The sequence below is a fragment of the Amblyraja radiata genome, chromosome 22, assembly GCF_010909765.2.
Source record: "Amblyraja radiata isolate CabotCenter1 chromosome 22, sAmbRad1.1.pri, whole genome shotgun sequence".
NCBI classification, from domain to species: domain Eukaryota; kingdom Metazoa; phylum Chordata; class Chondrichthyes; order Rajiformes; family Rajidae; genus Amblyraja; species Amblyraja radiata.
Genome location: NC_045977.1, coordinates 11,038,799 through 11,065,249, shown reverse-complemented (window position 1 = coordinate 11,065,249; position 26,451 = coordinate 11,038,799). Strand labels below are relative to the sequence as shown.

Sequence of the window (26,451 nt, the reverse complement as noted above, 5' to 3'; positions counted from 1 at the left end):
CTACTGCAGCTGCTCTCCCCTTAACCCCCCGCCCCACACTTATTTATTTAATTACTTACTTATTTACTGTTATTAGTGACCCTTTTTTTAAAAATTTTAATAAAGTACTTTTTGTTTCGTTTACCTTACCATATTTGTGTGGATGTGCATGTATGTGAGTGTTGTTTGTCCCCGTTTGGTTCCGACCTGATTCGGGTGGGTTGAAGGTGGGTAAGGGTGAGGGCTTTGAGGGTCGCTTACATACTGTTGCACAATTATGCCTTGACTGTCACTGTCTGTTATCATTGTATGTATGCAAATTGCTGTGAAATTCAAATAAAAAGATTTAAATCTAAAATGGTTTTCCAGTCAAGGTGCTTACTGAAACCATACAAATTATTTCAGTTCTCCATCTTTTGGAAATGGAAGAGATGAAAATGCATGAATAAGACTTTTTTGAGAGATGAAAGAACAAGAAATTAGAAAGTGGCCATTTATTTGCTGGTAGGAAAGTTTGGGGAATAATTTGAAACTGAATCCTTGTATACTTTCCAGTTATCACAAGAATATCTGGCACGGTGCGAATGTTAAAAGTACTAAGTTCTGACTTAGGATCTGACTTAGGAAACTGGAACATGGAGAAATGCAGCAGATGAATGATTACATTTAAGGAGCTCAAGTGAGATGAAATGTTTGGTCTTATTCCAGCTGCCACTATTTATATCTAATTGTGTTAAGACAGATTATTTTTTTTCTGCACAAGGACACTAAATCAAACATGGTATTTTTACTGGCAAATGTTGTATTTTTAACAACACCTCTACAAATTAAATTCAGGGAATTGGAAGTCTGCTCGTACCCATGCAACTGGATCTTGGAATTCCTCATTGGCAGAAATCAATTGGTATGAACTGACAACAAAATCTTGGAGGGAAGGATGCTCCTCAAACTGTGGAGCATCCTGGACAATACAGCTCATCCCCTCCATGAGCTGGTTCCACCAAGATGCATAACAGAATGCCACAGGAGATCCTTCTTCCCCGTGGCTATCAAACCTTACAACTCCTCCCCCATCTGTCGTGGGGTGGACTGAGACTGAGTCCCCACTCTCAATCTGCATATCCCCAATCCTTTCCACTCGTCACTTTAATTTCATGTATTTTGCGTTTTTATGACTGTCGGCAGATCAATTCCCCTCCTGGAATAAATAAAGTTATATTGTAGATAGACACAAAATGCTGGAGTAACTCAGCGGGTGAGGCAGCATCTCTGGAGAGATGGAATGGGCGACGTTTCGGGTCGAGACCCTTCTTCAGACTGGTTAGGGATAAGGAAAAGGAGAGATATAGAGGGTGATGTGGAGAGATAAAGAACAATGAATGAAAGATATGGGAAAAATGTAACTATGATAAAGGAAACATGCCATTGTTAGCTGTTTGTTGGGTGAAAAGGAGAAGCTGGTGCGGCTTGGGTGGGGGAGGGATTGCCGGGTCTAGGGGATCGTACCTCACTGACCACCAACACGGGCGCCTCAAGGCTGCGGCTTCAGTTTTCAATTCGGGGGAAAGGAAAATGCTGCATCAAAACTTCAACGGCTTCAAACTTAGATGAGGAATTAATTCAGAAGCGCTGGGGACCTTACGGACGCGGCACAGGCGGGAGGGGAGGAAGGGTTTAGCCGCGGACAACGGAAGCGGTTCTCTTGTCCTTCAGAAGAAGATGGCGGCGGCGAGTGAGGCGGAGCGGGCGGTGCTGGTGAGTCTGCACCTTCCCCGGCCACGGGCAGAGTGAGAGGGGAAAGAAGCACCGGCAGGAGAGTGCCAAATGTGGTTTAAAAAGGATATCAGGCGAGGTGGGCCGGCCAGCGGCTGGAATTGGGTTACTGTGGTAGGGAGGGATGTAGCCCTGTACAAAGTTATGTTGCAACGGATTGTTATATTCAATATAACCTTATATTGCAATATATTCAATATAATATTGCAACGGGTTGTTATATTCAATATAACCTTATATTGCAATATATTCAATATAATATTGCAACGGGTTGTTATATTCAATATAACCTTATATTGCAATATATTCAATATAATATTGCAACAGGGTCCATGGATTCAAGATCCTGCACTGGTTGACTACACCGTCCTTCCCTTAAACAACAATGTTCAGAATCGTGATGGTTCGTTGTTGGGAATATATCCATTGAAATGCTGGAAATCTGAAAGATAAATAGAAAATAGACACAAAATGCTGGAGTAACTCAGCGGGACTTGGTAGCATCTGTGGAGAGAATGAATGGGTGGCGTTTCTGGTCGGGACCCTTCAGACTGAGAGTCAGGGGAGAGGGAGTGAAATGAAAGGATAAGGTGTGAGAACGACAGATCAAAAGAGAAGGTAGACAAAAGTGCTGGAGAAACTCAGCGGGTGCAGCAGCATCTATGGAGCGAAGGAAATAGGCAACGTTTCGGGCCGAAACGTTGCCTATTTCCTTCGCTCCATAGTTGCTGATGCACCCGCTGAGTTTCTCCAGCACTTTTGTCTACCTTCTCTTTTCCAGCATCTGTAGTTCCTTCTTAAACAAAGATCAAAAGAGAAGCTGGTCAAGGAAATGTAGAATGGTTCAATTTTGGCTGAAGGGAAGGTGACAACGAAGGATACAAGCAGTAAAATTTATCAGAAGGACAGTGCAACGAGTCAGAGAACTAGGGTGGGGGTGAGACGAGAGATGGAAAACAATAGTTACTTGAAGTTAGAGAAATCAATTTTATACCACTGGGTTGTAAGCTTCCCAAGTGAAATATGAAATATAAATTTATTGGGATACTTGACAGGTCACGCAACATCTTTGATGAGGGATACAGTTAACGTTTTGATGCCATTCATAAGTGTTAAATATATTAGTATTTGTCAAAATCTCTCTGCAATGAAGTAGTGCAACAAAAAGCTTTTTTAATTTGACATGGATTTGACTTGGCAGACGTATACTAAGCCTGGCTTATTTTTGCTGTTGAAAATATATGCTTATTTTTATGTGTCTCAGCAATGGGAGTTGTAGCAAAGGTAATGTGAACCCACAACAAACATTCTTTTATTGTGGAATTCATCACACTGAAGAAGAGTCCTGAGCCAAAAAATCACCTATCCATTTTTTCAAGGGATGCTGTCTGACCTGCTGAGTTACTCCCAACATTTTGTGCCTTTCTTTTGTGTTTAATTGTCATATGTACTGACAATGGAGCAATGAAATTCTTGCTGTAGCTGACAGGCCCATTTTTGCAATGCCACACGGACAAATATATAATAATTACAAATACCATAAGTTAATAACCATAATACTAGATAACTACAGTAGTGAAAAAAACAAAGACCGTGCAACCAAAGACATAGTCTGCAGAAAATCATAGTTGCTGAGGCTAGTGTTGTGTAGTGTTCACGAGCCTGATAGTTGCTGGGAAGAAGCTGTTCATGAATCCGGTGGTTATGGCTTTTAGGAGTGGTGTGGACCTTAGTTAATATTGGCTGTCTTTGTGATGCAGCAACTCCTATAAAGCCCTTCAGAGTTGGAGAAGTCAGTACTAGTGATGGATAGGCAGTGGCAGCCACCTTCATTCCCGGGTGTTCAAATTTGGCGAACCAGGCTATAATTTAACCAGTCGCTATGCCCTCCCTCCACCATGCACCTGTAGTATTTGTTGACACACTGAATCTCTTCAATTTTCTAAGAAAGCAGAAATATTGATGATTCTTTGTGATTGCATCAATTTGGCTGGGCCCAGTACAGATTATCCAGGATATGCACTTGTAGGAACGTGAAGCTGTTGACTGTCCACCACCTTCCCATTGATGAAGACAGGTCCATGGATCCTTTCCCCTCCTGAAATCAACAGCCATCTCCTTGGTCTTGCTAACATGTTAGTTTAGTTTATTGTCGGGTTTACTGAAAAGCTTTTGTTGTATGCTATCCAATGAGAGCAATATTGTTCTGCCATCATTCAATCACATTTTCAATCTTCCTCCAATACTCTGACTCATCGATAGCTGTCAACAACAGTGGTATCATCAGTAACGTTTAAAGATGGCACCGTGCTTCTGAAAGAATTATGCGGGTTGAGCATATAGGTGAAAAGAATGGTAGATGTTTTGGGCCGACACCTGCATTAGAATTGAGACTCCCCTTCTCTGCTCTATGTTGAAGTGGGATTTCAACCCTAAACGTCGATCATACATTCCCCCCACAGATGCTGCTCGACCCATTGAGTTCCTCCAGTAGATTATTTGTTTCTCCAGCATCTGCAGTCTTTCGTGTCATCATGATTTCAGAATATGGCATAAAATACTTAGGATATAAGATTTAAAATTTCATAAATAGAGGCATAAAATAATGTATTAATAGATTTGCACAAAAGCTCTGGAAAACGCAGAGTGCATAGCTTTGATTAGGCAGATTAACAGTAGTGGTTTGGAAATTATTCTTCTGAGGCAAGCCAGAAGTAACTGGAATTGGGAAAGATGTAAAGCGATTTCAGTTTTTCAAAACTTTATTAGTCACATGGTTAGAAAAATTATTTACATTGAAGCTGATGTGAAAAGTACAAAATATTTGAAGGTTAGACTTGATCTGTCTAAGGGTCACAAATGAAATATTCATTCAAAGATAGACACAAAATGCTGGAGTAATTCAGTGGGTCGGGCAACATCTCTGGAGAAAAGGAATCGATGATGTTTTGGGACAAGACCCTTCTTCAGATTCATTTTCGTTCATTGCATTTGATGGAAGGCTAAATTAAAATGTATGCTTATTTTTAATAGTGGGAAATTGTTTAGAATTTTACTCTGTCCACGGATTAATGCCAAGAATAAAGTTGTGTCACGTCCCTTATTTTTGATCAACGTCTTTTAATGAAAGAGAGCAAAAGCATTGAATTACCATTAGCTTGGGTAATGTCGAGATGCTATGACTTAGTTATGCATTCTTTGTCATTGCTGCCATTATGTCTTGTAATGAAAGCACTCTTCACTCCAAATTATATTGTTGATAAGGATTACTTGCATTTTTGGGATATTTCAGGAGGAAGAATTTAAATGGTTATTGCGCGAAGAAGTTCACGCTGTCCTGAAACAGCTAAAAGATATTCTTAAGGTAATTTACTTAGAATTTTTGCACAAGAAGTTTGGATCTCTTGTATTTATGATTCATTGTACTGTCCTTTCTTGCACACAGAAACATTTTATCGTCATCTACTCTTTCAAACGTCTTCACAGTCTTAAAGAATTCAATAAGACCATCATCGATTTTCTCTTTCGAGAGCAAAAAATATATAACATCGTTAATGTTGATGGGTATCTCAGCCATGATCATATTGATTGGCAGTGCAGGCTCGATGTGCCAAATGACCTACTCCTGCACCTATTTTCTATGTTGCTATGTTTCTACCTTCACGGTTTTGTTGACATTCTCGTAAACCTGCAACATGTCTGTGCCTTTTCTACAATATACACACAGAACTGTTTATAGTGTTCCCAAGTATGACCTAAACAAGGTACCGCAGACACTAAATTTAGCCTCTATTTTCAGATGTATCTTATTCAAAATTCTTGATATTAATAAGTGCTTTTATGAAATGCAATGCTGCCAAACTAACACCTAATATATCATCCATCCAGATTAACAAATGTTTCTGACTGTGTTGGAAATGGCATTTGATCTAACAAGGTAATAATTCTGCAAGCATACACCTGGACTTCCCATTCTTGTGGTGCAACTTGGGTATCTTATTGTCATTGTTAGTTCAGTATTGTCTCCCTTGGATCTATACTGAAATGCATTTTTGCAGCAGCGGTATGTTTCAATGGCACTAATGCTAGACTAAACTGAACTATACTTCCATTAATTTGTTATAGAAACATTCCAAGAGGACATTGGTCAATTTCAGATCTCATTTGAACTCCAACATTCTTGTGCCGAAGAAAAAAAATCCCAAATTGTGTCAAATTGCCAATGTAATATACACATTGAACAATGTACTGTGCAAATCCTCCTCTTCAACATGGTTGCTGCATAAATTATGAAATAGCATTTGTGCCTTCAGCTTTGAATGCAACTTAAGAGCTGATTTTCAGTACAAAATCAGAGTTTATCAATTTAATCATCTAATTAGGATAGAATTGGTTCTAACTAATAAACCCAAACTTAAGTTTGCGAATGAGACAAAGATAGGTAGTATTGAGTATAGGCCAGGTAGTATTGAGGAAGTGGGGAGTCTGCAGAAGGACCTGGACAGGCTGGGAGATTGGGCAAGAAAGTGGAAAACAGAATACAACGTAGCAAAGTGTACGGTCATGCACTTTGGTTGAAGGAATAAAGATGTGGACTATTTTCTAAATGGGGAGAAGATTCAGAAATCGGAGGTGCAAAGGGACTTGGGAGTGCTGGTGCAGGATTCTCCAAAGGTTAATTTGCAGCTTAGAAACATAGAAATTAGGTGCAGGAGTAGGCCATTCGGCCCTTCGAGCCTGCACCGCCATTCAATATGATCATGGCTGATCATCCAACTCAGTATCCCGTACCTGCCTTCTCTCCATACCCTCTGATCCCCTTAGCCACAAGGGCCACATCTAACTCCCTCTTAAATATAGCCAATGAACTGGCCTCAACTACCCTCTGTGGCAGAGAGTTCCAGAGATTCACCACTCTCTGTGTGAAAAATGTTTTCCTCATCTCTGTTTTAAAGGATTTCCCCCTTATCCTTAAGCTGTGACGTCTTGTCCTGGACTTCCCCAACATCGGGAACAATCTTCCTGCATCTAGCCTGTCGAACCCCTTAAGAATTTTGTAAGTTTCTATAAGATACCCTCTCAATCTCCTAAATTCTAGAGAGTATAAACCAAGTCTATCCAGTCTTTCTCCATAAGACAGTCCTGACATCCCAGGAATCAGTCTGGTGAACCTTCTCTGCACTCCCTCTATGGCAATAATGTCCTTCCTCAGATTTGGAGACCAAAACTGTACGCAATACTCCAGGTGTGGTCTCACCAAGACCCTGTACAACTGTAGTAGAACCTCCCTGCTCCTATACTCAAATCCTTTTGCTATGAAAGCTAACATACCATTCGCTTTCTTCACTGCCTGCTGCACCTGCATGCCTACTTTCAATGACTGGTGTACCATGATACCCAGGTCTCGCTGCATCTCCCCTTTTCCTAATCGGCCACCATTTAGATAATAGTCTGCTTTCCTGTTTTTGCCACCAAAATGGATAACCTCACATTTATCCACATTATACTGCATCTGCCAAACATTTGCCCACTCACCCAGCCTATCCAAGTCACCTTGCAGTCTCCTAGCATCCTCCTCACAGCTAACACTGCCCCCCAGCTTAGTGTCATCCGCAAACTTGGAGATATTGCCTTCAATTCCCTCATCCAGATCATTAATATATATTGTAAATAGCTGGGGTCCCAGCACTGAGCCTTGCGGTACCCCACTAGTCACTGCCCGCCATTGTGAAAAGGACCCGTATACTCCTACTCTTTGCTTCCTGTTTGCCAGCCAGTTCTCTATCCACATCAATACTGAGGCTTGAGTCAGTAGTAAGGAAGGCAAATGCATTGTTAGCATTCATTTTGAGGGTACTAGTATCTAAAAGCAAGGATGTAATGCTGAGGCTTTTTACGGTGTTGGTCAAGCCACATTTGGAATATTGTGAGCAGTTTTGGGCCCTGTAACTGAACAAGGATGTGTTGCTGTTGGAGACGGTCCAGAGGAGGCTTACAAGAATGATTCCGGGGACAATTGAATTAACATATAAAGAGTGTTTGAAGGCCTTGTCCTATACTCACTGGAGTTTAGATGGATGAGCAATGATATAATTGCAACCTATCAGATAATGAAAAGCCTAGATAAAATGGATGTGGAAAGGATGTTTCCTGTAATGGAGGGTCTAGGACCAGAGGACACAACCTTAGAATGTAAAGACGTACCTTTAGAATAGAGATGAGGGATGAATTTCTTTAACCAGATTGTGGTGAATCTAAGGAATTCATTTCCACAGACGCCAGTCATTGGAGACCATGTCATTGGGGATTTTAAAAGCAGAAATTAATTGAATTTTGATTAATAACGGCATCTAAGGCTACGGGGTGATAGCAGGAGAATGGGGCTGAGAGGGAAAAATAGATCAGGTATGATCGAGTGGTGGAGCAGACTCGACAGGCTAAAAGGCCCAATTATGCCCCTATGTCTTATGGAGACATCTAGGAATTTAGAGTGAAATCACTGAAATCTATCTATGATAATTATTAACAAAAATGCTGGCTGTTGGCAACTAATGTAAGCATAATGTTGCTGCTTTACAAAGTGCTTGGTTTGCCTTTCTCTTCACTAATGACCGGCTCCTCTTGCACAGGAGGCCTCTCGGCGCTTTACTCTCTCAACTTCTGGATCTGAAGGTCAAACCCGACAGGAGAACTTCAAACTTGGAAGCTCATCGTAAGCAGCTATCTTCAGTTTTTGTTGTACATAATAGCAAACAATGATTTTTGGTAGCAATGTTGCACTGAACACAGCAGAGTAGGTTTATTTAATAAAACACATCCCAAAAGGATGGGATCCCCAGGTTTGCAAAGAATAATTTTAATAGAAAATATAGTTTTTAATCACTTTACAATGAATACATCAACAAAAGGGCTACTTTGCAAAGGTTTTCTCATTTGGATGATGTAAACCTTTTACCCATCTTGGTGACCTTCTTCATTTCTGAATGCAACCAAGGTATCTGAATATCAAATGTTCTTTAATCACATATTTGCAGAGCATTAAATGTATAATTGCTGGCTAAAGAACATCACTTACATTATTTATTTTCTTTATATCATGGCCTACTTGGAAATAATGACCGGGGCTTTAGTCTCTTGTGTGTTGTTCCATCCAGATCTTCAGTTCTCAGTTTTCACCTTTTTGAGTTCCTGTACCACACTCCTGCTCCCAACAAATTTGCAGTGGCATCTTTCCAACTACTTTGCAATGCTGGAGATTGATCCTTGCTCCCTCTAAGCTGCCTGCTTTCTATTAAAATAAATAAATTGTCTTGTGTCCAAAACTTCCTCAGGTGATCTGTACCTGTTTTCATAACCAGTGAAAAAAAACCTGAATAGGGAGCCTGCGGACTTGATGGAGGGTCTCATCTAATTTTAAAAGTTGAACTGTAAAGATGATGTTTCTGCAGCTTCCAGTGAGATGGGTGAAACCTGGAATGAGCAATTTCTCAGAGGGTGCATGAAGATTACTAGAGATTGGAAAGCTGACGTGGAGGCTGAGGGGTGACCTAATGGAGGTTTATAAAATTAGGAATGCATTGATAGAGTAGATAGTTAGTCTATTTTGCAGAGTTGGGGAGTCTCAAATTAGAGGATATAGGTTTGAGGTAAGAGGAGAAGGATCTGAGGGACAGCACAGGGTGTTGGTTATTTGGAATGAACTGCCAGCGGAGGTGGTAGAGATGGGCATAACTACAATCTTAAAAAAATATTTGGACAGCTATATGGAAAAGAAAGATTTCGCATCATATGGGGCCTAAGCTGACAAATGGGATTGGTGTAGTTTGGCATATTGGTCAATGTGGATGAGATGGACCTAAGGGCCTGTTTCCGTGCTGTATATAACTCTAAATCTCTATGAATCCATGATATGAAATGTCCTTCGCTGCATGGTTTTGTTTCAAATAGGAATATTATTTGACAAAAATGTGGAATATTGTAACCTGCGCATTCCATGTATGAGGTACGATGAACCAAAATGATGCTGTCTGATTATTTACATTCCTGGGATTACATACATATATTTGTATAACATTTTAGTACCCATTTCTTGAACATTTTGTCTTTATTTGTTACATAGTGGACATGATCTTGTGGGGACCACAAGCTATAAGGAGAAGCTAATTGACCTGGTGTCTTGGTACAAAGACAAGTAAAATCAATCGACTGCATGCTCTCTGGAAATGAAACAAAAAAGCTTTCAATTTTAGCTGAGCACCAGATTTTAAAAATAATGAGTCAGATTCAAGTAGGTCTGCACCAAACGTGATTCTCTGAGGCATCCATTTCAATCTTATTTTTCAATCCTTGTGTGAAAGATACTATCCAAATAGGAAAGAAGCAATGTGCAATGTTTTTATGTGGGAAGTTTGAGAAGAGTATGGTACATGATTAAATAATATTATCCATCACTGTATTTATTAACTTACTTAGAATCTTATTTAATTGATTTTCTTTTTCCATTCTTTATAGACAACTCAAAATGATGGATTTTTATCATGCATCAAGCAAATTGTGATATAAATTATGAAATGAATATTTTCTCAAATTGATTTTCTTATCCAGCACAGATCAGGTGAAGGGTGTCCTGACGTTACAAGGAGACGCATTGACTCAAGCAGTGAGTATAAATACAAATGCATCTCCTATTAAAATTAACCTTATTATCTGCATGTAATCACAATGTGCAGGTATATCTAGCAATCCAATCTGAGAGTATTATAGTGCTGAGTTTTCCTGTTTGGGAAAACACACATACCATATCATTGAATTTTTTGCTTTAGCGGTGATCAGGCAAAGCTGACATTTTGTTGCACGCCTGCAGATATAATTGTTGTGCTGTTCAGTGAATATAATGCAGATGGGACCAAACAGAAAGAACAGTTTCCCCATCTACCCTCAAACAGTAGACACAGGCAGGTTCATAACTAAATTAACAATTGAATCCATACACCATTGCTAATTGATAATTTTCAACATCCAAATTTATATTTTAAAAGCTATGATTGTAAATACATTTTTTTTAAATGCAGATTACTGCTGTATTTTAAAGTATTTCAGCTCTACATTCCCTTTCAAACTACCTTTGTTTTAACCATTGTGCATATACTTGAAACTAGAGATGGAGTTCAACTCTTTTTAAAACAAATATACTTTTGTAAAAAGAGAACTGGTGCATTGATGAAATTAATCAACCTTGAAACTCCAAGGTTTGACACCTTAGATGCCAGAGTACCTAAGGAAATAGTTTCAAATGGGGAAGGATCAACAAATGAATGTTATAGAGCATTTATTAAGATTTTAACATGGCCCATAATATTTCACAAACAACATGGTGCTTTTATGAAGTGTGGTCACTGTAGTAGTGTAGGAACGGTGATGACCATTTGGTGCACAGCTGCAAATATCCATGTGAAAATTAGTTGGTTATCCATCAAATAACATTTCAAGAAAAGATTAAAATTGGTTAACGCAACGGAAATAAACATTTCTGCTTTGAAATCATAAGAAAGGATTGTGAATCTTCCCCATAGAAAATGGGCAAGGTCTCAATTTTAGTTACATCCAAATGAACAACGCCCAAAACATTGCCTATTTCCTTCGCCCCTTGGATGCTGCCTCACCTGCTGAGTTTCTCCAGCATTTTTGTCTTACCTTTGATTTTCCTGCATCTGCAGTTCCTTCTTAAACAGTTTGCTAGTTTAGTTTAGTTTAGTATAGAGATACCGAGTCTGCACCGATCAGTGATCCCCGCACACTATCCTATACACACTAGGGACAATTTTACACATACACCAAGCCAATTGACCTACATACCTGTATGTCTTTGGAGTGTGGTAGAAAACCGAAGATCTCAGAGAGAACCCACGCAGTCACGGGGAGAACGTACAGGCACCGTACAGACAGCATCCGTAGTAAGGCAGCGATTCTATCGCTGAGTGTAGAGAGAATAAAGGGCTCATTCGTGATGGGGGTGGAGGAGCAAGTGGTGATTGTGTTGTCTCTGAGGATGGTGAGGGCTTGATTACTGTAGCTGCTCTGAATGGAGAGGATGTAAGTCAAGACGAAGAATGAGAGCAGAGGAAAGAGAAAACACAAATGGTGGAACTCAGTTACAGCACTCGGCTGTTGCTGTTAATCTAAAATAAAAAGGAATACTGGACCGTTTATCAAGTCATGAGAGAGAAAAACAGAGTTAACCTTGTATTAGACCTAGCCAGTTCTGATATACATGTCTAAAAAATGTTAAATTCAATGTGCAATATGGTCATCTCACAAGTACTTGTGCCTATAAAGAGTTCTCACAAATCTTGGCAGCGGTTACTGTCAAGAGGAAGCATTTGAATTTTAATTGAAAAATTGTTCTTTAAAATAGGACATTAACCTGAAGCTGCCTAAACACAACCAGGTTCTGCATTGCACCTTCAGGGAGGACAAACAGTGGAAAATACAGCAGGTAAAAGCTTTTATCACCACAGTTTTCTTCTTTCTCTGGACATGGTTGCTCATTTTTTTAATAAGACTTTGCTCATCTTTTCAAAAATATTGGTATTGGTTTCTTTGCATAATGACTGTGATTGGAGGTGGTTTACTTTTGATTCCCTTCATGTTACCACTGACCTTAGAGCTCAGTGATGATTTTGTAATGATGGATTTTGATTTTATTCATTCCATTTGTTATTTGCATTTTCGGATTACCTCATCTATTTAAATAAAAGTACATATAAGGAATTCAGACCCTGTATAATTTACTAATGGGGGATTTAAGTATCAATCTTTGTCCGTGAGGGGGTGAAGAGAGGAGGAGCCGGCGTGGGTTACTTTGTAACTTAGTCAGCGTCCTATCCGTAGCCATTGTTGGATATGCAATCAAAGAATTTCACAGTGACTTGTCACACGTGACAAAGTTTTCATTCATTCCAGCTTTCTTGAGATCATGTTTAAGTAGTTGGACCATTTGTACTCAGCTAGAAAAATCAAAACTGCAGTGCGCACTGGAGAAATGTATTATACACCAAAATGAAAACTCAGCCATTATCTGTAGACAGGGATGCTGTTAATATTTCTGATCTAGCAACCTTAGTAGGTTGTGGAGTGGTATCTGGAATGCTGTTTGGAGATTGTGGCAGATTGTGGTCCATTGTTCTAAACTTTATCAAGGTTTCCTGAGTCAAGAGTTTTATTATCATATGTCCTGAAACGGAACAATACAATTCTTCCAGCAGCACAGCAGATATGTAAACATAGTACACCTTAAACAGCATAGTAAACAACAACAAAAGTTCAGTATATATAAACAAAACTGCACAACAGTATGAATTATTGTGAGTAAAGGGCTAAAGTCTTCTCTCATTCTATTATTGTATTCCTGACTTGTATAAGAATTCTCAATTATATGTTAATGGTCTTTCTACCTGGTATTGTCACCTCATCCTCTTCCTTAGCCCCCTGCCTCCACCCACCCACCTCACTGTGTGACTTAGAATCCTTCCATTTTAATATTTTCTCTCCCCTTCACAGATTCAGGATGCCAGGAATCACGTTGGTCAAGCTTTGTATCTCCTAAATAGCAGAGATCAAACTTACCAGTTTAAGACCGGGGCAGAGGTCAACAAGGTTGGTCAGACTACAACGATTCTTCAGCGTTAACCGTCCTTGAATTGGTAATGTTTCACTCAGTAGTTAAAATTAAACTCCTTTAAAAAGTTGTGAATCATTAATAGTGTTTGATTATTTTGTTAATATATGGTGCCGTCTGTCTGTAAGTAGTCCATATACAGACCCGAGTTACCTTTCAAGCAGTGTCAGGGGAGTGAGGATGGAGTAGGCCGCTTTTAAAATAAAAGCAGCAAAATACAACTAATTTCCAATACAAGGTCTCTGCTTAGGACATATTTCCTGGGTACAGGAAGACAGTAGTGTGCTGCTGTCCTCCAAATTGAGGTGGTGCAGACATATAAATACCTTGGAGTGCACCTTGATAACAAACTGGACTGGTCTGTCAACTCTGGCTCCCTCTACAAAAAAGGCCAGAGCAGACTCTTTTTCCTCAGAAGGCTCAAATCCTTCAATGTGTGTAATGATATGCTGCACATGTTTTACAACACTGTGGTTGCAAGTGTTATTTTCTACGCTGTTGTCTGCTGGGGCAACAGCATTAGTGCAAAAAACAACAAGAAGCTGGTCAAACTGGTTAAACGAGCTAGCTCAGTGCTGGAGGGGAGAGTAGACTCTGGGATGGATGTGCTTGAGAGGCGTATGAGGCACAAGGTGCAGGTCATCCTGAAAAACCCCGGGCATCCCCTCCATGTAATTCTGGAGAGTCAAAAGAGCACTCGGAACAACAACCGGCTCCTCTCCCTGCCCTGTAGACCGGAGCGGTTCAGGAGATCCTTCACCCCTGCAGCCATTAGATTTTATAATTCGGACCGCTAGGCTGTAGGGGGATGCATTTTTGCAATTTTTAATTGTTAATTATTGGTCTTTTTAAGTATTTATTGCTCTCAGGTAGTGTCCACATTGTATTCTATGTATTTTCTGTCTGCGTTCGTTTTGAATCTGTAGGTTTGTTGGTTGGGGGTTTCTGGACATCTGAATTTCCCTGAGGGGATCAATAAAGTATTTATTTAAAAAAATTAAATTATTATTAAATGTTCAAACTCTCCCAAACAAGGTGGTGGCCTTCAATAGGAAGCATAATCTCCTGCACGAGGGAAGTAGCTGCCTGTGATATTTGAACCTTTTCCCCAGAACACAAGTTTGTGCTTTTGGAAGAACAGATTGAAATGTTATTTCCAAAGGAATGTCATTTTACTTTTCTATCGCCTTGACTATAACTTTCCTGCTTGCCTGTGTCTGAAGATCCTCTAAACTATAAAGATCAAGAGTAGTTTGTAGTGATTTATATTTGCTGATTAGTATTTGGGGGATGACTTAGAATAACAGCAGTGTATCGAGATGACAAAATAGCAACAGAATGTCTTTAGACTGCAAAATATTTCAGTTAATTATTTTTGTAAAAAATTGCATTCATATTGTATCCTGCCTATGAAAAATGACTTGACTCACTTCTGATGAGGCAATGGTGGCTTGCTTGGGAATCGCTTGGTCTGTCCCAGGACAAAGCCTCTCTTTTCATATGAACCACTCTGAAGCATCTATTCAGTCCCACGGACGGAAAGAATACAAAAAAAAGTAGGGTAGACAATAATGCTGGAGAAACTCAGCGGGTGCGGCAACATCTATGGAGCGAAGGAAATAGGCAACGTTTCGGGCCAAAACCCTTCTTCAGTTTCGGCCCGAAACGTTGCCTATTTCCTTTGCTCCATAGATGCTGCCGCACCCGCTGAGTTTCTCCAGCATTTTTGTCTACCTTCGATTTTCCAGCATCTGCAGTTCCTTCTTGAACAAAAAAAAGTAGTCTGGGACTTTGGCCCAAAAACACAAAGTCAGCTTCACAATTAAGATAAATATTTGTGTAGACAAAGGACAGTCTTTCCCCTATTCACAATTCAGTGAAGGGAGCATTATATTTCTAAAACTAATCCAAAAAGATTACGTGAATGATAATTGACCATTCTTAATTTAATCGGAGCTTGACAAAATAAAGACGTTTTCTCTTTAAGCTCATGGATGCAGTAATGTTGCAGCTAACCCGTGCTCGCAATAGACTGACCACTCCTGCAGTTATGACGCTCCCAGAAGTAGCTTCGAGCAGTTTAATGGTGAGCATATGTCCTCCTGCATGATTGATTATTGTCTTCCTGCACTCTCAAAAGGAATTCTGAGTGAGTAGATTAATGATCACTTTGAAATGCAAAGATCATGGCTTTGTCAAAGATAAATGTTGTCTGATCAATTTAATTCGCTTCTTTCAAGAGGTACCAACGTGTATCGATGAGGGCAGGGCAGCAGATGTGATTTACATGAACTTTAATACTTTTACAAGGCCTCATTTTTTAACTTGTCCAAGATAAAAATGTCTTGAGGGAAACGTTGTGGGCATCAGTTTCCATTTGGAGTTAATTCTGGAGATTTTATCTTTCAATGGTCAAAGATTGTATTTGCATTGTATAATGCTCACAAATATATATACTTATCGAGAGTGTTGTATTGTCATATGTACCGAAACAGAACATTGAAATTCCTACTTGTTAGTTTGTTCCCTTGTCACTTTGATCAGCATATCTCTATGTTATTACATCTTGCTACTGATAAACAAAAAAAGAATTAATTATTATTCTTAAAGAATTTCAACTTTTTCTTATACATTTGGATTTATCTGTGCATAATTTAAATAACTTTCTTAATTCCCTTTTAGAAAATGTTCACGCCATCTCTTCCTGGTGACGTCTTTGCCAACTTCTACATTAATCTGAGCAAACTTTGTTTCATTGTCTACCAGCTTCATCTTCTGCAGCCCAATTTGAATAAGGTGAAATGAAGCATCATTTTTGGTGCATTTTGTCAGTAGTAAAGTTGCTCAGTAGATGTTTAAGAAGGAAACTATTTTATTGTAATTGGCATAACCTGGTTAGTTTGTGCAGTTGTTCAGTGTCTGGATCTTTATGAAAGTTATCTGATGCAGATATCATTTGGTTTAAACAGTCAAAGCTTTATTTTATAGGTTAGATTTTGTCAATAGTCTGGATCAGATCTTGATGTTAAATTTGAGCATGATTCTGAATATTTTTGGATGTAGTTTATAGATACATCATGGAAACATTGGCCCACCAAGTCCACGCTGATCATTGATCACCCATTCACACTAGTTCTGTGTAATCTTACTTTCTCATCCATTCCCTACACACTCGGGACAATTTACAGAGGCTAATTAACCATGGCGTACTAACCTGCACATCTTTAGGATGTGGGAGGAAACCGGAGGACCCAGAAGAAACCTATGCAGTCGCAGGGAGAATATGCAAACTCCACACAGGCAGCACCCGAGGTCAGGGTTGAACCCAGGTCTCTGGTGGTGTGAGGCAGCAGCTGTGCCACTGTTTGGATTTTTATGATCTATAGGTTTTATAGAAAGAGTGTTTTCATGTCCATAACAAGCCAATCAAATCAAACACTCTTCTAAATTTTAGGCTGCTTCTTGGTGAGTATATTCTGTGGGTTGCACTGCAACTTTCTCTTATCCAAACAGAATCTTCTGATTATAAGAGGTTACTAAAAAATAATTATTGACCATATTTAAATTCCTTACATATGGGTAAATGAGCATGCCAGCACGTAATCTAACATGCTGGAATTTGTGGAAAAAATATTAACTGATCGATAAGGGGGAATTTGTGCGTGTTTCCCATATAAATTTCCAGAAGGTATTTAAATTGATTACGCTGATGTTTTTTTTTTAGCAGAAATAAAATGTAGATAATTTTGTAACCTGGTTTGTGTGAATGAGTATACGTAATTACGTTACTCAGGAATCTGCACTGGGGTCTAATCTTTTCGGTAACAGTAGTTTAGATAAAATCATTTTCTTTTATATCAAAGACTACATAAACATTAAGTTTTAATTAACTTAATGGTTAGCACCAGGTTCTGGGAGCAGGAAATTGCAGGGGAATGCATTCTGAGTCAACACCAAGACCGTCTCCGGTTCAGTAACATTGATACAGACTATAGCAAGTGCTACAACCCTGCTGCCTGAGTCTGGCCAGACCTTTCATTTGGGCGAGGTTGTTTCTTGACACCATGCTACCAAGCTCTTTGTCTCCTTCCTGTACTTCCTGTTATCTGCAAACTTGTGAATGGGTTGAGAGCACAATTTGGCTGCACAGTTGTGACTATTTAGGGAGCAAAGGAACAGGATGAGAATGTAGCTTGGTGCCATGGGTGAATCGAGAAATAGTCAAGAGTGTTTTATTGTCATGTGTCCCAGATAGAACAATGAAATTCTTACTTGCTACAGCACAACAGAATATGTAAACATTGTACACTGTAAACAATATGATAAACGATACACATACTCACACACACATACCAAACAATAGTGCAATAATAATGATAATAATAGTGTACTGTAGTTTAGAGCTTATTTGAGGTTGTAGTGTTTAATAGCCTAATGGCTGTAGGGAAGAAGCTGTTCCTGAACCTGGACATTACAGTATTCAGGCTCCTGTACCTTCTTCTCGATGACAGTGGTGAAATGAGTGTGTGGCCAGGATGGTGTGGGTCTCTGATGATTGTGGCTGCCTTTTTGATGGTGGGGAGGTCAGTGATAGACTGGTCAGTGGTCACAACGTTTTGCAGTCTTTTCCACTCCTGGACGTTCCAAGTTGCCGAACCAGGCCATGATGCAACCAGTCAATATGCTCTATACTGTACACCTGGAGAAGTTCAAGAGAATCCTCTCTGACATACCGAATCTCCGTAATCTTCTCAGGAAGTAGAGGCGTTGATGTGCTTTATTTATAATTGCATCAGTGTGCTGGGTCCAGGAAAGATCGTCGGAAATATGCACGCCCAGGAATTAGAAGTTTTTTTACTCTCTCCACCATTGTCCCGCTGAGGATTGAGGGTCCTCATCCTTCCTCTTCCAAAGTCCACAATCAGTTCATTGTTTTTACTGATATTGAGAGCCAGGTTGTTGTGGTGGCACCATTTGGTCAATCCGTCGATCTCACTTCTATACTCTTCACCATCTGTAATTCACCAACAACGGTGGTGTCGTCAGCGAACTTGAAGATGCTGTTGCACTATGTCCGGCGACACAGTTATGAGCATAGAGTGGGCGGAGCAGGGGGCTGCACGCAGCCTTGAGGTGCTCCCATACTGATTGCTAATGAAGAAGAGGTGTTTCTGCCAATTCGAACAGACCGTGGTCTGTGGATGAGGAAGTCGAGGATCCAATTGCAGATGGATGGGCAGAGACCCAGTTCCGTGAGCTTGGTAACCAGCTTGGAGGTGATGATGGTATTGAACGGCAGTGAGATCGCATCCTCTGTTGACCTGTTGTGACAGTTGGCAAACTGTAGTGGGTCGAGGTCCTTGTTGAGGTAGGAGTTGATATCCACCATAACCAACCTCACTTCATCACCACGGACGTTAGTGCCACTGGTCGATTGTCGTTGAGGCACGTCACCTTATTCTTCTTGGGCACCGGTATTATTAATGCCCTCTTAAAGCAGGTGGGAACCTCAGACCTCAGTTGTGAGAGGATGAAAATATCTGCAAAAACTCCAACCAGTTGGTCTGCACAGGTTTTGAGAACACGACCAGATATACCATCAGGTCCAGGCGCTTTCCGAGGGTTCACCCCCCCCCCCCCCCCCTGAAGGATCTTCTACGTCGACAACTCTGTGACTGTAATACCATCAGGGCGTATGGGGGCTCGGGAAGTCACATCAGTGTTCTCCCTATCAAAGTGTGCGTAGAACACATTGAGCTCGTCAGGGAGTGATGATTCGCTGTCACTTGAGCTGCCTCCTGGTTTCGCCTTGTAGGAGGTGATGGCATTCAAGCCCTGCCACAGTTGCCGAACATCCGCCTCATCCTCCAGCTTTGAGCGGAAGTCTCTTTTGGCTTTTTTTGATGGCCTTGTCAAGGTCATATCTGGACTTCTTATAGACGTCTGCATCACCAGACCTGAATGCCCGGGATCAAGCCCACAGAAGAAAGCGGACCTTCTGGTTCATCCAAGGTTTCTAGTTAGGAAACACTCGGAAGGTTTATGTAGGAACGCAGTCCTCCACACATTACCTTATGAAGTCTGTAACGACTGTGGTGTATTCACTCAGGTCCGTTGCCGAGTGCTTGAACATTGCCTAGTCTACTGACTCCAAGCAGTCCTGTAGTTGTTCCTCTGCTTCCCCAGCTCTGTGCAGTCCTCACCTCTGTGGGTGCTTTCTTCAGTTGCTGCCTATATGCACGTAGAAGCAGCACCACTGAATGGTCGGATTTCCCGAAGTGAGGGCGAGGGATAAAGCGATGGTCGTGTAGCAGTGGTCAAGGGTGTTCTGGTGCTGCAGGTGACATGTTGGTATAGTTTGGGTCGGCTTTGTTGAAGTCCCCGGCTATGGTGGTAAACGCTTCAGGGTACGCTGTCTGGTGCTTGTTGACCACGGTGTGCAGCTCCTCCAATGCTAGACGGCCGTCTGCCTGGGATGGGATGTAGACCGCGGTCAGGATGATGGAGGTGAATTCCCTAGGGAGGTAGAAGGGGCGGCACTTCACCGCCAGATGTTCCAGGTGCAGAGAGCAGGAGTTAGACCGAACTGCCGCATCTGAGCAAAGAGGTGACCATGAGGCAGACGCCTTCGCCTCTCCCTTTCCCAGATGCCTGCGTAAGGTCCATACAAAAATGGATGGGGAAATCTTCAGGCTAGAAGGCTGAATCTGGGGAGCTGGGGTTGAGCCATGTCTCTGAAACAGAACACAGAGCATACCCTCAGCTCCCTTTGGTAAAGTGGCCTTGACCATAAGATCTCCACTTTATTTTCCAGTGATTGTACATTGGTTAGTAGGATGGTAGGGAGAGGGGGTCGTAGACCCCTGCGCTTAAGTCTGACGTACTCCTGCCCGTCGGCCACGTTTCTGGACACAATGGAGACCTCCCCGGTGTTTCCAGGTACAGTACTTACTGTTCCTGTGATCCTCCACCAGGTCGGGGATTCCCCTGCCATCGGGAATTCCCTTACAGTTGGCAGCTCCATTGCTGCCTGCAGATCGCAATTGCGCTAATGCATTTAAATGCATTTAAATGCATTAGCAGCTTCATTTAATACAGTGTTTAAATTCATTAGCAGCTTGTCAGTTGCATCGCTGATTTCTGTTGTTTCTTTTATACAGGTAAGCCGAGAACTACCATATTTGTTGATTTTCTGCTGTGTGGCTGGAAACATGTCGCCATAGACATGTCGCCACCTTGGATTTATAGGAAATAGGAAACACTGATTTTTTAATATACAAGGGTCTATCATTTAATACAGCACTAGCTTTTACATTATTTATTATCCATGTATATTTGCATCACTTCTGTTATCTGAGCTTAAAAATATTTCTTCTTGCCAGTTTAGGTGTTCTTCAAATTGGAGAAAGGATTTACGATGTATGAAAGCATAAATTGGAGAAAGGATTTACGATGTATGAAATTTGTGAAGGTCTTTCTTGTGATGTCTTCTCATTAGTTTTGTTTTGACCTTTTAGAACTTCAAAGCAGCTGGGAGCTCTGTGCTGCACAACCCGGGATCCATGTTGTAAGTGCTTTTCTGAATTTGTTCACAGGTAAAATGGATGCATCATGTCTACTCTGCCTGAAGCATTAGTTTGTTTTGGCAGGAAATATCTAATAACAAGCAAGATTCTTTCTCTTCATTTTAAATTGAGTTTTGAAGCAAATGACATGCAGAAAAGATGCTATGTATATTCTAAATGGGGAGTGTTTACATTTCATTGAAAGGAACAATGGGAACCAGAGCTGACTTGTGTATGCAGTTTGTATATATGTTATATTTAGCACTTGCTTTCCAAGTTTCATTAGTTACATTTTGAGTGGTTTACATATTAGTTTTAGTCTGTTTTACAGCGAATAAGGAATAGATGTTTGTCACCACTGTTTGGACATCACTAAAATGCATATTGGAAAGATTTGGGGGAAGAACAAAAATACTTAGAAATAGCAGCAGCTCTAAACTTACTGAACGGCAGATTATAGATGATGCATGTTTTAGAAGATATTTGCTAAAATATTGGATGTGGTTTTACAGACTTGTATTTGAGGTGTAACAGGCCTTCACAACGATTTGATTGCCACAACAAAAACAATTTTAACTGTAAAAGTCTTAATAATGCCCAGTTAACTATAGTTCAGTTGCACAGAATGCTGGAGTAACTCAGCGGGACAGGCAGCATCTCTGGATAGAAGAAATTAGTGACTTTTCGTGTCGAGACCCTTCTTCACAACCAGGGCTGTGGAGTCGATGCCCAAAACACCCGACTCCGACTCCTTGATTTCTAGTGCATCCGACTCCGACTCCTAGGTATAATAATTCTAAATCTACTATGATGACATTACACAAGATGGCATTTCATAAGAAGTATATGAATCATCAGGCTACATTTTAAACCCATGTCCTTGAAATTTTGAGTCTAATGGTTGTAGCTACGCTATTGTGGCTTTTTTATTGTTTATTCTTGAATAAAAAACATAATTAATTATGCTAAAAGAAAAAAAGTTACATATAGGACTATGACAAAATTAAAATTCCATTGAATTAAATAAAAATTATAAAAGCATTACTCCAAAATTTATTATTCTAAGGCCACAGGTATGAGCTAAATGGCTAAATTATGACAAAAAAATAATAGTTCTCAAATGCAATAGAAATTAAAACTAAATGTGTAGGTAGTTAAGTTTGCTACAAAAGTACATACCTAAAATGTATTAATAATGTCCTTAGGAACAGAATTTTACTTCTGCCTGATCCCCTTAAATCTAATTTAATTATTTTCATTGCGGAGTCTTACGTAGTCTTACGATTTACGTAGTCTCTAAAATTTATGTTGTTGGAGTCAGGACTTTTTTACCAACTCCGACTCCAGCAGCACCAAATTGCTCCGACTCCACGACTCCAACAACCCTGATCACTACAGCCTTACTGCAACAAGAGTGCTTCTGATATTACACTTGAAACTAATTAAATCATACAATATTAACATAGTATGTAGGAACAAGGAATTGTGGATGCTGGATTACAACAAAAGATGCTGTGTTGGAGTAATTCAACGGATCAGGCAGTATCCCTGGAGAACTGTAACGTAACGGTTCTGGTTCGGGCCCTTGTTCAGACTGCCTTCCGCATCTAACATATCATTCTCCGACATTTCTGCCACCTCCAACATGGTCCCAGCACCAGTCATATCTTCCATTCCCCACCCCTTTCCATCTTCCCCAAATCTTCCCCCATGTAGGTTAATTGGCTTGGTAAATGTAAAAATTGTCCCTAGTGTGTGTAGGATAGTGTTAATGTGCAGGGGATCGCTGGTCGGCACGGACCCGGTGGGCCGAAGGGCCTGTTTCTGCGCTGTATTTCTAAACTAAACTAAATTAGACCAATCCCTCTGTTATTCTTTTCCACCCGAACCACCCCCTCCCCAGATACCTTCCCCTGCAACCGCAGGAGGTGTAACACCTGTCCCTATATTACTTCCGTCACATCCTTCCAGCGACCCCAGCAGTCTTTCCATGTGAAACAGTTGGTTCACATGCATCTCTAACTTCGTCTGCATCTGGTGTTCCTGATGTGGCCTCCTGTAGACTCGGCGACCATTTCACTGAACATTTGCGTTTGGCCTATCAAGGCCTACTGGATCTCCTGGTTGCTGAACATTTCAACTCCTCTCCGCAATCTAATCCAACGCTGACCTTCTTGGGAAATTGGAGATGGGTGTTTCTCTAAAGTGGGGATATAAAGCTTCACAACTTTTAATTGTGGATATCCTGCAGATCAGTGGGATGAAAGCCATTTAGAAGAAAATTCCTTTCAAATAATTTTCTTGAATGTATAAATCTTGAATTCCTCAACACTTCCTATTGAACTCATTTGAAATTGGCTGCCATTCCAACACTATACAGCAGTCAGTACATCAGGGTCAATAGAGAAGCCTTTTGGGTGTCATCTAGTTTTAGTAATCATAGTAATAGTAATGCATGCGATTTTTATTGGCTAAAAAAAACGGCGATGAGAGAAAGCAATTAATTCAGATTTTTGTTTCACTTTTGCATTGCAGTGAGATTAATAACCAGAAGTTTGAAGTTAGCCATGTACACAAAGTGGAATGTGTGGTCCCCTGGCTAAATGATACGCTTGTTTTCTTTACCATTGCTCTACAGCTTTGTCAGCAACTGAAGGATAAGGTATCATCTATTTTCCTTCATCTGTAAATTAACCCAAAATGTTTTACTTTGTGCACTTCAGTTATCGCAGATAGAAAATCAGTGATACAACCTGCTTGTTACAGTAACAAAATTGTTATTTGACTCTGATTGTAAACACTCTCACAATTGAGTAAGTTTCAACTGATTGATTCTAGGTAGATACAGATTTATGTAGTTTTTGTCTTTCTTCAACCCTACTTTTTACCTTCTGCTGTCCTCTTCACCCCTCTGTCATTCACTGCCCAGCAGAGTAAACAACAGGCAAATTACTACTACAGCTAGTCCTACTCTTTGATTCACTCCCTGCAATAAATTACTGGAAGTAATCACTTTGCCGAACAAAGTGTGGAATCCATCAGGGTGGTGCAGTTGTTGACTAAAAGTGCCAGAGACTTGGGTTTGATCCTGACTACGGGTGCTGTCTGTACAAAGTTAGTACGTTCTCCCTGTGACCCGAATAGATTATCTCCGGTTTCCTCCCACAATCCAAAGACGTACAGGTTTGTCATCTAATTGGCTTGGTATAATTGAATATTGCCCCTAGAGTGTGTAGACTAGTGTTAGTGTGCAGGGATCGCTGGGCGGTGCGGACTCGGTGGGCCGAAGGGCCTGTTCCTGCGCTGTATCTCTAAACTAAACTAAACTTAAACCTCTTTGTCATTCTGTTTGAAATTGAGTTTGATTTGAAATGAAGTCATACAATAGCCTTAAGATTCAGAGCGGAGGTTTGGACTTAGTCAGAAGTTATGATAAAATTATAAATGTTCATTAAAGGACAATCTAACATGGTTTTCCTTGACAAAACTGGCAGATTTAGGAATATGGATGTAAGATTTTACTATTGGGTGATGCAGCATTTGCATTTTTCCCATAGGTCTCCGTTTTTTCCAATTACTGGAACTTCAAGCCCTACTGATGCTGATCGACAGACTAAATGAAGATCAGTTTGCACTTTGTACTCACTTACTGCTGCAGCGTTTAGTCTGTCTACTGTAAATGCTGTGTGTGTGAATTTTTTTTTATCAAATAGGTTACACTTGGTGCACTTTTCCCACCTTCCTTTGCCACGTTTTTAATGAGTTGGATCGCTTATGGAGCAAGCCTGGCCTAATGATAATTGGAAATATCCCACGATGGTGAAGTTTGAGCCACCAGCAGGCCTTATTTTCCTCAGAGCATTAGGCTTGATGGCATAGGCTGAAGTTCAACTGATGATGGTAACATGCTCATTTGTTAAATAATTGGTGTCGAATTTTACAAAGGCGAAGGGGAATGAAGAAAGGAAAGTTCCCTCAAAGCTCAGTGTTCAACCACTAAAATCAATGCTTATGAGCTATTTACTAGGAAGCTATAAGAACAAAAACTATACATTATACCTCTTTTGGGTCAGTCTTATCTTTTTGAGACTTTGCTTGTGTCTTCATCAAGATAAAATGGATAGTTAATAATGTAGTTTAATTGTAAACACATCATGCTTACTCTACAATTTGTGTATTACATTTCCATGATATTGTGTTAGCCTTGCGTTTGTGCTGGGTGAATCATAAATTATTCACATCCTGAAGTTTTGTGTTTACGTTAATGACAACCGTTGCACCAGAAATTAGATTATTCCTGGAATCTGGGGCGTGCACATTAAAGGATTAGAGATTTAGATGGACCAAAAATAAGAACCATCGTTACACAGATAATAGACTTCAGGGGGTGTGGTATGCTAGGTGAAATGAGGTCGTTTGTGGATTAATATGCAATGTAACAAAAAACAAATGGGAGCTTTTCATGCAGTCGAGCAGTTAATAAGAATTAAGGTCAGTTGTGTTGTGTATGTAATTTATATGGAGTCTTGCGGACATGAACATTTTAACCACTGAAATACTGGATTTTAAATAGCCGAGCTAATGTAAATGTTTCATTTTGAACACTAATTTAACAAAGAACAGTATAACTACATTGAATATATATTCCAATAAAGAGAAATCTTTGCTGGAAGTGTAGGCTGTTCTCTGAAGTCAACAGGCATGATTCAGTAGAGTACGCACAAGGAACAATCTGACAAAGTTCCCTAATGCTGGTCATAAATGAGATGTATTTATGTATTTCAACTGAATAATTTTCTATAGATAAAGGCGGTGTGTTTGAATTACCATTAATAAACATTGCACTGGATTTAGATGTTTGTCCTTGTTATGTGAGACAATTAGATTTTTCTATTGCAAAAGCAAACTGCTGGAGCTCAGCTGGTTGAGCAGCACTTGATGGGAGGGAAAGGAGCCGATATTCCGTTCCAAACCCCTTCATAAGGGCTAAAAATTGGGAACAATAATCTTTCCTCTCCACTCTTGGACCAGACAGTTGTTTGTGTTCCAAATAGACTTTGATCTTTCCTGTAACTATTGAATTTTTTCAGCGTAATAATTACAGGAAGGACACAGTTAAAAAAAATTACAAACATATTATTCAAAATGTACTGTGATCATTTTAAGTTCCAGCACTGGTTAGATTGAGCATTGTTCAAATTGTCTATGCTTTTAACCAAATAAGGTAGTACTCTTCAAACCACTTTATTTTCTGTTCTCTTAATTGTTGAATGAGTTCCATGATATTCAGACTTACATTGCTTGTGTAGTTGTTACAGTGCCCGCCATAATGTTTGGGACAAAGACCCATTGCTTATTTATTTGCCTCTGAACTGCACAATTTGACATTTGTAATAGAAAAATTCACATGTGGTTAAAGTGCACATTGTCAGATTTTATGAAAGGCCATCTTCGTAC

The 26,451-nt window shown here is 40.1% G+C and overlaps 1 protein-coding gene across 1 annotated transcript; it reads left to right on the top strand.

The window, feature by feature from the left end:
* Positions 1 to 1,622: 1,622 nt before the first annotated feature.
* On the top strand, positions 1,623 to 26,451 carry rogdi (rogdi atypical leucine zipper). The gene is made up of 11 exons (XM_033040388.1): positions 1,623 to 1,734; positions 5,045 to 5,116; positions 8,382 to 8,464; positions 10,357 to 10,411; positions 12,167 to 12,247; positions 13,312 to 13,407; positions 15,417 to 15,515; positions 16,112 to 16,225; positions 20,947 to 20,996; positions 23,530 to 23,656; positions 24,552 to 26,451. Exons 1-11 carry the CDS (start codon positions 1,699 to 1,701, stop codon positions 24,591 to 24,593), a joined length of 855 nt encoding a protein of 284 aa, XP_032896279.1. The 5' UTR covers positions 1,623 to 1,698; the 3' UTR covers positions 24,594 to 26,451.

Bases quoted from the DNA above. Each gene is read 5' to 3' on its own strand.
- rogdi (XM_033040388.1), top strand. From the start codon at position 1,699: ATGGCGGCGGCGAGTGAGGCGGAGCGGGCGGTGCTG. The intron at 15,516-16,111 runs GTGAGCATATGT...ATTCCCTTTTAG, and splicing joins TAGCTTCGAGCAGTTTAATG to AAAATGTTCACGCCATCTCT. The intron at 23,657-24,551 runs GTATCATCTATT...TTTTTCCCATAG, and splicing joins GTCAGCAACTGAAGGATAAG to GTCTCCGTTTTTTCCAATTA.